Source organism: Schistocerca piceifrons, chromosome 3, assembly GCF_021461385.2.
Source record: "Schistocerca piceifrons isolate TAMUIC-IGC-003096 chromosome 3, iqSchPice1.1, whole genome shotgun sequence".
Taxonomy (NCBI): Eukaryota; Metazoa; Arthropoda; class Insecta; order Orthoptera; family Acrididae; genus Schistocerca; species Schistocerca piceifrons.
This window is the reverse complement of record NC_060140.1, coordinates 726,552,450-726,566,615: the sequence shown is the minus strand read 5'-3', so window position 1 is coordinate 726,566,615 and position 14,166 is coordinate 726,552,450. Positions and strand designations below refer to the sequence as shown.

General features: G+C 44.5%; 1 protein-coding gene across 1 annotated transcript in view; it reads right to left on the bottom strand.

The window, feature by feature from the left end:
* LOC124789005 (protein yellow-like) overlaps window positions 1-3,308 on the bottom strand; it is a 72,868-nt gene extending 69,560 nt beyond the window's left edge. The window contains exon 1 of the mRNA XM_047256291.1: window positions 2,993-3,308. Coding sequence (XP_047112247.1) covers window positions 2,993-3,308 — 316 coding nt within the window. The remainder of the gene's footprint in view (window positions 1-2,992) is intronic.
* Window positions 3,309-14,166: the final 10,858 nt, after the last annotated feature.

Genomic DNA, 14,166 nt, shown 5'->3' with positions numbered 1-14,166 from the left:
ATAAAATGTGTCACCGTGTATGAACTACTGTAAGGTCGAAAAATATATACTATGAAAACGCTGCGACATGTAGATTTTCGGTAATGAGGGAAAATTCTTTTTTTTTTTTTTTCCTCTTTTGTGTGACACTCGGAAGAGTTACCTTTCTTCCAGTTTATCACTCCATATAATTTTCCATTGCCTTTTCCTTATTCTTCCACTTCTTCACTCAGCTAATATGGGAACTAGGGGATACGACTTAAATTTCACTATCACTGAACCGCGGCCTCAGACTTTATTAAACAAATCATATTCCGGGTTACGAGTGAAGCGTGGATGTTTCCAACCTTTTTCTCTCAACTACGGGGAGAGAGCGTACTAGAATTACTGTAACGACTAATTCAGATACCGAATGATTCGGCCATAAACCAAATCCCGTACCCCTACAGTCACTAATAAGAATATTTAAGCACTTACATTAAACCGATTGCAAGAAACGCATTGTCTGACGAAAAATTGCAATGTCAGGAAAATGTGTGTTCATTGTGAGTATAATTTGTTTACCCTGAAGGACAGCAGCGTTTTCAGTTAACGCAAACCTTGATCACGGAAATCAGGTCGCATGAAAAAGCCGTACAACTGTTTACTTTTTGTCTGCGCTCCACACAATCACTATGAAATCCTTAGAGGTGGATGCTAGTGTCAATAGTACATTGTATGTACACTGAAGATGGAGGGGGAAGAAAGGAAAGAAAAGGGAATAAGCTAATCATATCAGCTGCATTGCAATCAGTGGCGATGACTGAATATGTGTGCGAGACCGAGATTCGAACGCAGGATCTCCTGCTTACTAAGCAGTTTCATGAACCACTGCGCGACTCAGACTGTGTCTGTCGCAAATGAGCGGACTATCTCGACACGCCGATTCAGAATCCAACCAAGCACCACCTGTCAGCAGTCTCCGTCCAAGTCCGCCATGTTCGATGATTTTACATGCCAGCTGGAGGTCGAACGTCAATTTGCATCCGCTCTGAAGCTTTTTATTCATTGCACATCGATTATGTAACTGTGTGGTGTCTGTTCTTTCGCATAATTGCTTCTATTGGATAATTACGGTCATTGGTAGTCAATCACATTATGGGTCCGCAGGGAGCTACACTGGTGTAACATTTACAAAATTTTGGTTTACTATGTGGGTCTGCAGCTGAATAAACATGAACATGCAGAATATTCTTTTCATCAGCTACATTTTCCAGTCCTGACTTACTTAGAGTATGATCTGATTAATAATGTACAATTTTATGTTGAAATCCATGCCATTTTCATATCAAAAAATTTCAGTCATAATGTGTTTGTGTGTTCATCATTATGACCGTCGATAAACGTATGATAGTGTGCCTCTGGAAAAGAAACTATGCACTTTCGAATTACGGAAAAGGGTAAGTAAAACACCTATGTTAAAGAATCATCTATTCTCCACCAGCCACCTTACACTGTTTGGTTTATCTATCGCTAGACTGACGTCATGTTGCTCTCGTTGGTTACAGTACTCCCATAGCGTACCTTTACTTTCATTGATCACATTTTGGAGCCGGCCCTGTGGCCGAGCGGTTCTAGGTGCTTCACTCCGGGACTGCGCTGCTGCTACGGTCGCAGTTTCGAATCCTGCCTCGGCCATGGATGTGTGTGATGTTCTTAGGTTAGTTAGGTTTAAGTAGTTCTAAGTCTAGGGGACTGATGACCTCGGATGTTAAGTCCCATACTGCTTCGAGCCATTTTGAACCACATTTTGGATGGTGGAATAGTACAGCATGTACTCAAGATACCCGAAGGCAGGTAGCCTCTGAGTGTTAACGCGTATGGCTAGAAGTTGTCTGCAGACAAAAGCTACACTATCGCAGGCGCCTGCGCCTGGCCGAATTTCCTCGTGTTTCAAGGAAAAGGTCGTGAACGTTTCCTCCGTTATCTAATACATTTTGGGTACAATGGGTGGGACGATGTTGCCTTGACTAACGAGAGTTGTTTTTGCCTGGATGCATGCTGTAACGATAAATTGGTTGTTCTTCTAAGTGTCTTAGCTGAGAGAAAGTACACAAGTGAACAATCCCAGGATGCCCGGTGTGGGTCCATCAGCTGCACTCTTGCTCGTTGCTGGGAGGGAAGCGAGCAAGAGGAAAACGATCGCCCATATATTTCACGTTTTTGGATCGTACTACTGTCATTCCTCCGACGAGAAGGCAGTGTGTACCATGCCAGATTAAGTACACAACTGAAGTAAAATAATGTCTTCGATATTGTGCACGCCAGCTGCCTTAGATTGTTGGATCCTTTCCGTGAAATAATTATGCAACTGAAAACTGAACTCCTTCCGAACAGGCCTTGGAAGGCCCAACGCTACCGACCGGGCGCCGTGTCATCCTCAGCCCAAAGGCTTCGGGGGATGCGGAGGGGCATGTGGTCAGCACAACGCTCTCCCGACCGTATGTCAGTTTACGAGACCGGAGCCGCTACTTCTCAATCAAGTAGCTCCTCAGTATGCTCAGTATGCCCCGCTTGCCAACAGGGTTCAGCAGAACGGATCCTCACCCATCCAAGTGCTAGCCCAGCCCGACAGCGCTTAACGTAGGTATTACCAATGCGGCAATTCCGTTGCCAAATACGTTACTTTTTTGAGGAGCAAATTTCGTGGTCTGCTTGGATTGTCACGGTACGCTAAATGGTGAATCGTATTAGGTTGTGCTTAGTGTTTGAGACATTTTACCCCACGATACCATCAGCCACCTCTGTTATCGTCTGCAGACCAGAATACTACCTTCCATTTCCGGCTGAAAGGGATTCCGTGTTTAATTATGTAACAAGTGAGACACACCAAACTGTAAGACATGTGCCTAAAATAGTCTGTTTTTGTTACATAATTCTATCACATGATTTAGTTTAATTTCAATTAACTTTAAAAAGACTTCGTGGGTGCATAGTTTTTATTTTTTGCAGTGTATATCTGTATAAAACTGACCTATTACTTGGAACGGCTCAGCAGATTTGGGGATGTAGCCACCGTTGTTCAGTAGTTGTTGTTTCAGCTCATCATCATCGAAGTCGAATGTGACCGCGTTCGTCGATTTGACGGTCACAAGTTCTGGATCGCTAAGTCTGGCCTGTTTTGCCGCCCTGCTGTTCACCAGCTTTGGTGTCTGTAGGCCGCCAGGTTTGGTTTTCAACGCGGGCTTGTGGTGATGTCCCCGGCTCGCGGCTTTCGAAGGGCTCCGGTGACCTCCAGAGGCTGCCAGCAGCACCAGCAGCAGTCCAGCGAGCAACACACGACGTGCCATCCTCTCCCCGTTCACAGCTCTGCGTCCACGTTGCGGTTCCTTCCAATGGCAAGAAGAACAGCGTCAGTACATTAGCATCACATTATGTGGTGAACTCTTTGCTGAAATCGACATAACTTTTACATTGCTGTACAATGTTCTCTTCGGAAAACAAGTATTTTATTTGAGTTTATTGGATCGTAACAACATACCATTTTAACTAACACATAACGTTACAGTCGCTTTTACAGTGGTCCACATTCACAGCCCTAACAAAATTCCTTTTCAAATTTTCTGGTTAGTTTTCAATCGTTCTATAAAACTAATCTGGCGTATTTAAATGCTATTGTGACTACAAATATCACTTAATTCAAGCTGTGTGTCATGTGCTGAATTCTGTCATGTGCAGGTGCACGATTTCTAGCATTTCACTCCAGCGGTGTAGGTTTTTTCTTTTCTTCTACACTCCTGGAAATGGAAAAAAGAACACATTGACACCGGTGTGTCAGACCCACCATACTTGCTCCGGACACTGCGAGAGGGCTGTACAAGCAATGATCACACGCACGGCACAGCGGACACACCAGGAACCGCGGTGTTGGCCGTCGAATGGCGCTAGCTGCGCAGCATTTGTGCACCGCCGCCGTCAGTGTCAGCCAGTTTGCCGTGGCATACGGAGCTCCATCGCAGTCTTTAACACTGGTAGCATGCCGCGACAGCGTGGACGTGAACCGTATGTGCAGTTGACGGACTTTGAGCGAGGGCGTATAGTGGACATGCGGGAGGCCGGGTGGACGTACCGCCGAATTGCTCAACACGTGGGGCGTGAGGTCCCCACAGTACATCGATGTTGTCGCCAGTGGTCGGCGGAAGGTGCACGTGCCCGTCGACCTGGGACCGGACCGCAGCGACGTACGGATGCACGCCAAGACCGTAGGATCCTACGCAGTGCCGTAGGGGACCGCACCGCCACTTCCCAGCAAATTAGGGACACTGTTGCTCCTGGGGTATCGGCGAGGACCATTCGCAACCGTCTCCATGAAGCTGGGCTACGGTCCCGCACGCCGTTAGGCCGTCTTCCGCTCACGCCCCAACATCGTGCAGCCCGCCTCCAGTGGTGTCGCGACAGGCGTGAATGGAGGGACGAATGGAGACGTGTCGTCTTCAGCGATGAGAGTCGCTTCTGCCTTGGTGCCAATGATGGTCGTATGCGTGTTTGGCGCCGTGCAGGTGAGCGCCACAATCAGGACTGCATACGACCGAGGCACACAGGGCCAACACCCGGCATCATGGTGTGGGGAGCGATCTCCTGCACTGGCCGTACACCACTGGTGATCGTCGAGGGGACACTGAATAGTGCACGGTACATCCAAACCGTCATCGAACCTATCGTTCTACCATTCCTAGACCGGCAAGGGAACTTGCTGTTCCAACAGGACAATGCACGTCCGCATGTATCCCGTGCCACCCAACGTGCTCTAGAAGGTGTAAGTCAACTACCCTGGCCAGCAAGATCTCCGGATCTGTCCCCCATTGAGCATGTTTGGGACTGGATGAAGCGTCGTCTCACGCGGTCTGCACGTCCAGCACGAACGCTGGTCCAACTGAGGCGCCAGGTGGAAATGGCATGGCAAGCCGTTCCACAGGACTACATCCAGCATCTCTACGATCGTCTCCATGGGAGAATAGCAGCCTGCATTGCTGCGAAAGGTGGATATACACTGTACTAGTGCCGACATTGTGCATGCTCTGTTGCCTGTGTCTATGTGCCTGTGGTTCTGTCAGTGTGATCATGTGATGTATCTGACCCCAGGAATGTGTCAATAAAGTTTCCCCTTCCTGGGACAATGAATTCACGGTGTTCTTATTTCAATTTCCAGGAGTGTACTTTACTTCTTTTTTTTGTGACAGGCGTCCGCATTACAATCAGGGAGTGTTCTATAGAAAAAGTGAGCCAGTTACATGCCGCCAAGATACTTCGTGTTAAACACTCACTCTTAACGTTGGTCCAGGCAGTTTTCAAGTATATAATCTCATGTACTGACTTATGAAATGCTAACCTAGTTTGGCTGATAGCTGAATGTTCTAGTGACAGAGAATAAATCTAAATTAAAATTAAACGATTAGATTTGCAGTCTCAGCTGCAAAAAACTTTCCCAGCTATAGCCGGTGTGATTGTTTCAGCCATCTTCCAGTTGCGTCCAATGGTTTCCAACTGGAAAAGTTATATGCGATGTAAATGAAAAGTATGGTTTATGACAACGATCACTTTTGTTTCACTACAATCTCTCTCATTTATGCAAATGCAAAAATCTGTAGCTCAATATTCAGTCTAACCATGACAATAATAATAATTGTAACTCTAATGATAGAAGAACAAACTCGAAGCCGTTGGGGCACAAACTATGACTGTATTAGTTCTTAATAAGAGCACTACAGTAACTCCGAAATTAAGTAGTTCTGTCGGAAAAAAAGTAAATAACCTCCAGTTGCAAAGTGTAGACGGCCATCGGAAATACAAACGTTTATCTTATATATGCAATAGTAGACAGAACGGCAGCTATACTTTTAGTATCCACAGGATCAAAATCCACACAATTTCTACCGTTATATCTTCATCGGAAATAATTTAACACCCAATTTGAAGCCAAAAGTGAGAAGGAAGATGTTTGGTAAATACGGACATGAAGTTGTATTCTTGCCAGTAGGGAGACACTGTTAACCAGTTAGTTAAACGATATGGCAAACAGCTGTGAACATACAACTGATGGGCTGTATATAATCACGCGCAAATAATGATAGGGGTGAATGAACAATAAAGCCTACCATGTACTCGTATAAAAATTGTCATACATCATTTTCAGCGATTATGGAAATCTTTCGCTTTGTTTCAGTCATCAACAGCCAATCGTTAACGTATCCGTCAAGATAAATAAATCGATTTAACCGTCACAGCGTTGCCCAGAAGCCACAAATACAAGACGGAATGTGCTTGGTGTGGCCCACAAACCAACGGCATTTGTCTGTGGAATGCGGAAAGAAAGTTTTAGAACGTCGTCGAGAATTGTGGTAAACGATCTTGCACTCATTGATTAACTGGGTAATTGATCACTGCGTTATAACCAGAGGTTAAGTGAGTGAATTGTGATGATCATGAAACACAAGGGTTGCACAAGAAAAAGAACTATTAAAAACAAAAAATATATGGTAATGCCTCATGTGGTGTAGGAAAACCATTGGCATTCAGAGAGCTTACAGTAGTCTCTAAATGGATAAAGACAGGTTATATTCGGTTCTATACCACCTTTCCTGTAAAAGAGTGGCAGTTTCATGTAACGATGATGGAGGTGCACAGCAATCGTAAGTCCTTATCTCCCAAAATAGAACTAAAATTCTTAATAAAATTCACATCTAGTGACTGCGATGGTCAAGGGAGATGCGACAATTCATCCTCGTGCTTACAAAGCTAGATCTGCACGATGCTGTCTATATAGGGTGGTCCATTGATAGTGACCGGGCCAAATATCTCACGAAATTATCATCAAACGAAAAAACTACAAAGAACCAAACTCGTCTAGCTTGAAGGGGAAAACCAGATGGTGCTATGTCTGGCCCGCTAGATGGCGCTGCAATAGGTCAAACGGATATCAACTGCGTTTTTTAAAACAGCAACCCCAATTTTTATTACATATTCGTGTAGTACGTAAAGAAATATGAATGTGTTAGTTGGACCACTTTCTTCGCTTTGTGATAGATGGCGCTTTAATAGTCACAAACGTGGTATCACCAAACATTCCGCCAGTGCGGACGCAATTTGCTTCGTGATACATTACCCGTGTTAAAATGCACCGTTTAGCAATTGCAGAAAAGGTCGATATCGTATTGATGTATGGCTGTTGTGATCAAAATGCCCAACTTCGTGTACAGTTCTGCCACTGAACACATTTTTTGCACGCGTTCTATTTAGCGACGAAGCATCATCCACCAATAGCGGTAACGTAAACCGGCATAATATGCACTATTGGGCAACGGAAAATCCACGATGGCTGCGACAAGTTAAACATCAGCGACCTTGGTGGGTTAATGTATGGTGCTGTATTACGGGAGGAAGGATAATTAGCCCTCATTTTATCGATGACAATCTAAATGGTGCAATGTATGCTGATTTCCTACGTAATGTTGTGCCGATGTTACTACAAGACATTTCACTCCATGACAGAATGGCGATGTACTTCCAACATGATGTATGTCCGTCACATAGCTCGCGTATGGTTGAAGCGGTATTGAATAGCATATTTCATGACAGGTGGATTGGTCGTCGAAGCACCATACCATGGGCCGCACGTTCACCGGATCTGACGTCCCCGGATTTCTTACTGTCGGGAAAATTGAAGGATATTTGCTATCGTGATCCACCAACAACGCCTGACAACATGCGTCAGCGCATTGTCAATGCATGTGCGAACATTACGGAAGGCGAACTACTCGCTGTTGAGAGGAATGTCGTTACACGTATTGCCAAATGCATTGAGTTTGATGCACATCATTTTGAGCACTTATTGCATTGGTGTGGTATTTACAGGTAATCACGCTGTATCAACACGCGTTCTCAGAAATGATAAGTTCACAAAGGTACATGTATCACATTGGAACAACCGAAATAAAATGTTCAAACGTACCTACGTTCTGTATTTTAATTTAAAAAAACCTGCCTGTTACCAACTGTTTGTCTAAAATTGTGAGGCATATGTTTCTGACTATTACAGCGCCACCTATCACAAAGTGAAAAAAGTGGTCTAACTATAACATTCATATTTCTGTACGTACTACACGAATATGTAATAAAATGGGGGTTCCTACTTAAAAAAACGCAGTTGATATCCGTTCAACCTATGGAAGCGGCATCTAGCGGGCGAACCATAGTGCCATCTGGGTTTCCCCTTCAATCTAGACGAGTTTGGTTTTTTGTATTTTTTTCGTTTGATGCTTATTTCATGAGATATTTGGCCCAGTCACTGGACTACCCTGTATAAAACAGGAACCCTGTCATTTTGGAACACGGCATCGTCATTGCGAAACAAATATTTGCCACTGTATGGATACTATCAACCTAAATGATCACATTATCCTTGCTAGTGATGCGACCTTGCAGAGTAACCATGGGGTTCTTGGAATCCTTAGAAATTGGCTGCCCAAAACATCACCGAACTGCAGCCGTGTCTCAGTCTTGGGACATAAACTAGGCCAGAAGTTAGAATAAAACAAGACTCACCAAATGACTTTCTGCCATTGGTCCACAACGCAGGTTTTGCGGCTTCCGCACCACGTTTCCCTGTAGCCGCGAGTCGCCTTGCCACAGTTCGCGTGGGTCCCCCCGTCGGACGTTCGAGTCCTCCCTGGGGCATGGGTGTGTGTGTGTGTGTTGTCCTTAGCGTAAGTTAGTTACGATGGACTAAGTAGTGTGTAAGCCTAGGGACCGATGACCTCAGCAGTTGGGTCCCGTAGGAAGTTACCACAAATTTCCAGAATTTCCTGTTAGAGGCATTTTCGAAACTGATAAGTGGTTTTGGAATGCCAGCTCACCTGCTTATGGGACTAGCTTCGTGTAATTTTGGTAGTGACAGGATTTGGGAGTGCCACATTCAGTTCTGCAATGACTTTTGCAGTTGTCGCCTCTTACTTTTTGTCACATCTTTTTCAATAACCGTCCGTAACCGTCACTCAATTCACTCTTTCGTCTGGCTAGTGACTTAGAGGATGACATTCCTCCGCGTTTCTTCTGTGTTGTGTGCAACTTTGATACGGTACCTCTGGAAACACCAAAGACTTCGGATACCTTAGTTACAGAAACACCCATCAAACGAGCACCTACAATTTTTCTATGTTTGAATTTACTTAGATCGGCCATAATACATTCACAACTACACTGAATAGTCAAAGAAACGGGTACATCTGCGTAATATCGTGTAGGACCCTCGCGAGCACGCGGAAGGGCCGCAACACTACTTTGCATGGAGTCGATTAACGTCTGAAGTAGTGCTGGAGGGAATTGACAACATAAATCGTGCAGGGCTGTGCATAAATCCGTAAGAATACAACAGGGTGGAGATCTCTCTTGAACAGCACGTTGCAAGGCATCCCGGATATGCTCAATAATGTTCATGTCTGGTGAGTTTGGTGGGCAGCGAAAGTGTTTAAACTCAGAAGAGTGTTTCTGGAGCCACTCTGTGGCAATTCTGAACGTGTGGGTCGTCGCATTGTCATGCTGGAATTGCCCAAGTACGTCGGAATGCACAATGGACATTAATGGACTTAGGTGACCAGACAGAATGCTTACGTTAGTGCCACCTGTCATAGTCATGCCTAGACGTATCAGGGGTCCCATATCACTCATACTGGACGTGTCCCACACTATTACAGAGCCTCCACCAGCTTGAAGAGTCCCCTCCTTGCTGACAGGCAGGATTCATGGATACATTATGTTGTCTCCAGATCCGTACACGTCCATCAGCTCGATACAATCTAAAAAGAGACTCGTCCGACCAGTCAACATATTTCCAGTCATCAATAATCCAGTGTCGGTGTTTAAGGACCCAGGCGAGGCGCAAAGCTTTGTGTCGTGTAGTCATCAAGGCTACACGAGTGGGCCTTCGGCTCCGAAAGCCCATATCGATGATATATTGTTGAATACTCCGCAAGCTGACACTTGTCGATGGCCCAACATTGAAATCTGCAGCAATTTGCCGAAGGGCTTCACTTCTGTCACGTTGAGCGATTATGTTCAGTCGTCGTTGGTCCCGTTCTTGCAGGATCTTTTTCGGGCCACAGCGATGTCGGAGATTTGATGTGTTACCGGATTCCCCGATTCGCGGTACACTCGTGAAATGGTCGTACGGGAAAATCCCCACTTATCGATACCTCGGAGACGCTGTGTCACATCGCTTGTGCGCCGACTATAACACCACATTCAAACTCACGTAAATCTTGATAATCTGCCATTGTAACAGCAGTAACCGATCTAACAACTGCGCCAGACACTTGTCTGCCGTTGTTGACCGCAGTACAGTATTTTGCCTGTTTGCATATGCGTATATAAATACGCAAGCCTAAACCAGTTTCTTTGGCGCTCCAGTGTATATGAACACTTTTCTCGCCGGTTACTTCCAATGTGGTGAGGACATCGCACAGACGTCGTTCGTGGTCAGATAGAAAAAAAACCACCAGCACGTTTGGACAGCATCTTCATTTATGTCGACGCATGAATTTTTCGCAGCGTTTGCTTATTTTTGTCCAACTCCTGTACATTGGAGGCGCGTAATGCAACATGTTCGTTGTTCTTGGCTTGTGATCAAACCATTAATTTCTGTTGATAATAAATGGAAAGTAGGAGCCTACTTTTTTCTTTTTATCTTTACTTTCTTATTTTTTATTTACATTTCAAGTTCCGTAGGACTAAAATGAGCACCAAATCTCCAAGGTCGTGCAATGTGTTAGTACAAAAAACTACAACATAAAAGTAATAACAGATAAAAATAAAATAATTATGTACCCGACAAAAGTCAATCCACAAATTTAAGTGAACTTATTCAACATTACAACAAGAATCAACTTACTTTTTCAAGGAACTCATCGGCAGAATAGAAGGAGTTACCCATGAGGAAACTCTTCAGTTTCGATTTGAAAGCGCTTGGAATACTGATAAGTTTTTTAAATAGAGGGGTAGCTTATTGAAAATGGATGCAGCAGTACACTGCACACCTTTCTGCACAAGAGTTAAGGAAGTCCGATCCAAAAGCAGGTTTGATTTCTGCCGAATATTAACCGAGTGAAAGCTGCTTATTCTTCGGAATAAGCTAATATTGTTAACAAGAAATGACAGTAAGGAATACATATATTGAGAGGCCAATGTCAAAATACCCAAACTCGTGAACAGGAGTCGACAAGAGGTTCGTGAATGTACACCACTTATTGCCCTAACCGCCCGTTTCTGAGCCAAGAATATCCTTTTAGAATGAAAAGACTTAACCCAGAATGTAATACCATACGACATACACGAATGGAAATACGCAAGGTAGACTAATTTTCGTGTCGAACGATCACTCAATGCAGATACCGTTCAAATAGAGAAAATGGCAGCATTAAGTCTTTGAACAAGATCCTGAACGTGGGCTTTCCACAACAGTTTACTATCTATCTGAACACCTAGAAATTTGAACTGTTCGGTTTCACTAAACATATTCCCATTCTGTGAAATTAAAACGTCTGGTTTTGTTGAATTGTGTGTTAGAAACTGTAAAAAATGAGTCTTACTGTGATTTAGTTTTAGTTTATTTTCTACATGCTATGAACTTAGGTCTATTTGAAAGCGAGACAATGTTGCACACAACATCCTTTACTACCAAGCTAGTGTCATCAGCAAACAGAAATATTTTAGAGTTACTCGTAATACCAGAGAACATATCATTTATATAAATAAGGAAAAGGAGTGGCCCCAATACAAGTCCCTGGGGCACCCTCCCCCCCCCCCCCCCCCCCACTTAACTGTACCCCACTCACACTCCACATCACAGCCATTCTCAACATTGTGAATAATGACCTTTTGCTGTCTGTTGCTAAAGTAAGAGGTGAACTAATTGTGAGCTATTCCCCGTATCGGCGAGTACTGCGGCTACCTGGCGAAAGATCCCACTCTTCCAGTGTTTTGGAGAGCCACACTATGTCATGGTTGGGGATGATATCATGTGTGATTTCAAATCACGACTGGTAATGATTGAGAGAACTCTGACTGCTCAACAGTGTGACGCGGACTTCCTGCGTCGTCGAGTTTCAACAGGACAATTCTCGTCTCCGCACGGCACGTGTCTGCGTGATGTTGAGGTACCGCAGTGGCCAGCAACGCCCCTAGATCCCTAGCCAATAGAACTCCGTCCCAGTATCAGTGTCCTGGCATCAAAGGCCAGCTACGACAGTTGTGGGCCAGCTTTTCTCAGGAACGAAGGTTTGTGCCACCGTTACTAAGAGAGCGTGCAGTGTCATACTCATATTGCCAAGTTATTTGTAAATTTGATTTGATTTTGCAAGCACTGAAGTAACTTCACATACCACCTCAATCCGCGAAGTGTCAGCCACTTGACAGCTGTAACATGGTAAGCAGCCAAAGATGGCAGCTGATACTGCTTGTATAACCTTATTGCTTCCACCCAGATTATCGATGATCCCCTAGGCTTCGCAGTTTGTTGCATTTGAGCTAGGAATAAAAAGGAAAGTTTATCTTATACATTTTTTTCCCAGGTGTCTCATCTTGTTCAGTAAACGTGTGCTATATCCAGTATCATTACGGCAGCAATTATAGAGACGATTTATAGCCGCCACGAGCAGACTGGACTTCAACTGCACCCTACAGCATCTGGTTTCCTGAGTCATTTTAGAAGATGTTTTAAGGGATCAAGGGATATTGGAGACATTTGAAACTGTACTCGTATCTCCCTCCAAACTGTCGTGGGTCCAAATGATTTCGGAAAACTAAGATCCGCAGAAGATGATTAACTAACTACGTTGTTGACCGATGTTCTGGTAAGTATTTACTCCTAACTTGCTAAAACCAGCTTTCGCATAGCAAGACAGGCATCGCAACATGAAGGAAGTTCAAATATTGGCATACACTTATGTTTATGAGACCACTTCGGAATGGAACCTATTTGCGATTTATTTGGAGTTGTCTATATAGCAAAGTGTGTTGCTGCTTTTTGCGCAGAATACTTAATTGATGTATTTTATTGGCCTGATCTAAGCTATGACTAGAATACCCTCTGACGCAACAACCGTTGACCACGGTTCGAAAAGAATAGAAACTAGTTGAAAGCCCTCTCATATAGTGAATAAGGAACGAGGATTTGCCACCCAGTATCTGGGTTATGTCTGGGGCTTGTGGCAGAAGCAGGTTTATGAATGTTTATGACCACAGTGTGTAGCTACTGAGTCGACGAGGTGGTCCCCTTGAATAGCTGTCAGTGTTAAGAGTTTGGCGTACGTGTGGCTCTGAAGTCAGCCATCATTCTGACTGTGCTAGAGAAAGACGTAGGATACGTAAATCGGTTCATTGTACTAGAAACAATATGTTACCAAATATAGCATCCGTAATCTGCCACACTATCACAGAAATCCATTTGGTACTTTCTTGTGGTAGGGTACTGAAACTCGCACGGAGACCGCCATTCAACGCTAAGCATGAACACGTACATTGTTGCGATGGCAGCACATTTTGCTTACTGTGGAAGCTTATGAGTGCGTCCAAACGCAAATGAGTTGAACGATTCGATGAGTTGAACGATTCGAAACGTCTGCCTTTCTCTGGCAGTGAACCGTTGAGTTCACAGCGATGCTGAAGCTTTTTTTGTATGGATAACGTTTGTATCACATGACAAACGGTACGGGTGCCAGCTGTTAATGACATGCATTTATTTTATTACCTTCGGTACTTCGATGGATATTCATACTGGAAGTGGAATCTCACTGAAATCGATTAAATTTAAGTAAAACAGACCTAACTCGCTTGCAAGACCTCAAATACACTCCTGGAAATGGAAAAAAGAACACATTGACACCGGTGTGTCAGACCCACCATACTTGCTCCGGACACTGCGAGAGGGCTGTACAAGCAATGATCACACGCACGGCACAGCGGACACACCAGGAACCGCGGTGTTGGCCGTCGAATGGCGCTAGCTGCGCAGCATTTGTGCACCGCCGCCGTCAGTGTCAGCCAGTTTGCCGTGGCATACGGAGCTCCATCGCAGTCTTTAACACTGGTAGCATGCCGCGACAGCGTGGACGTGAACCGTATGTGCAGTTGACGGACTTTGAGCGAGGGCGTATAGTG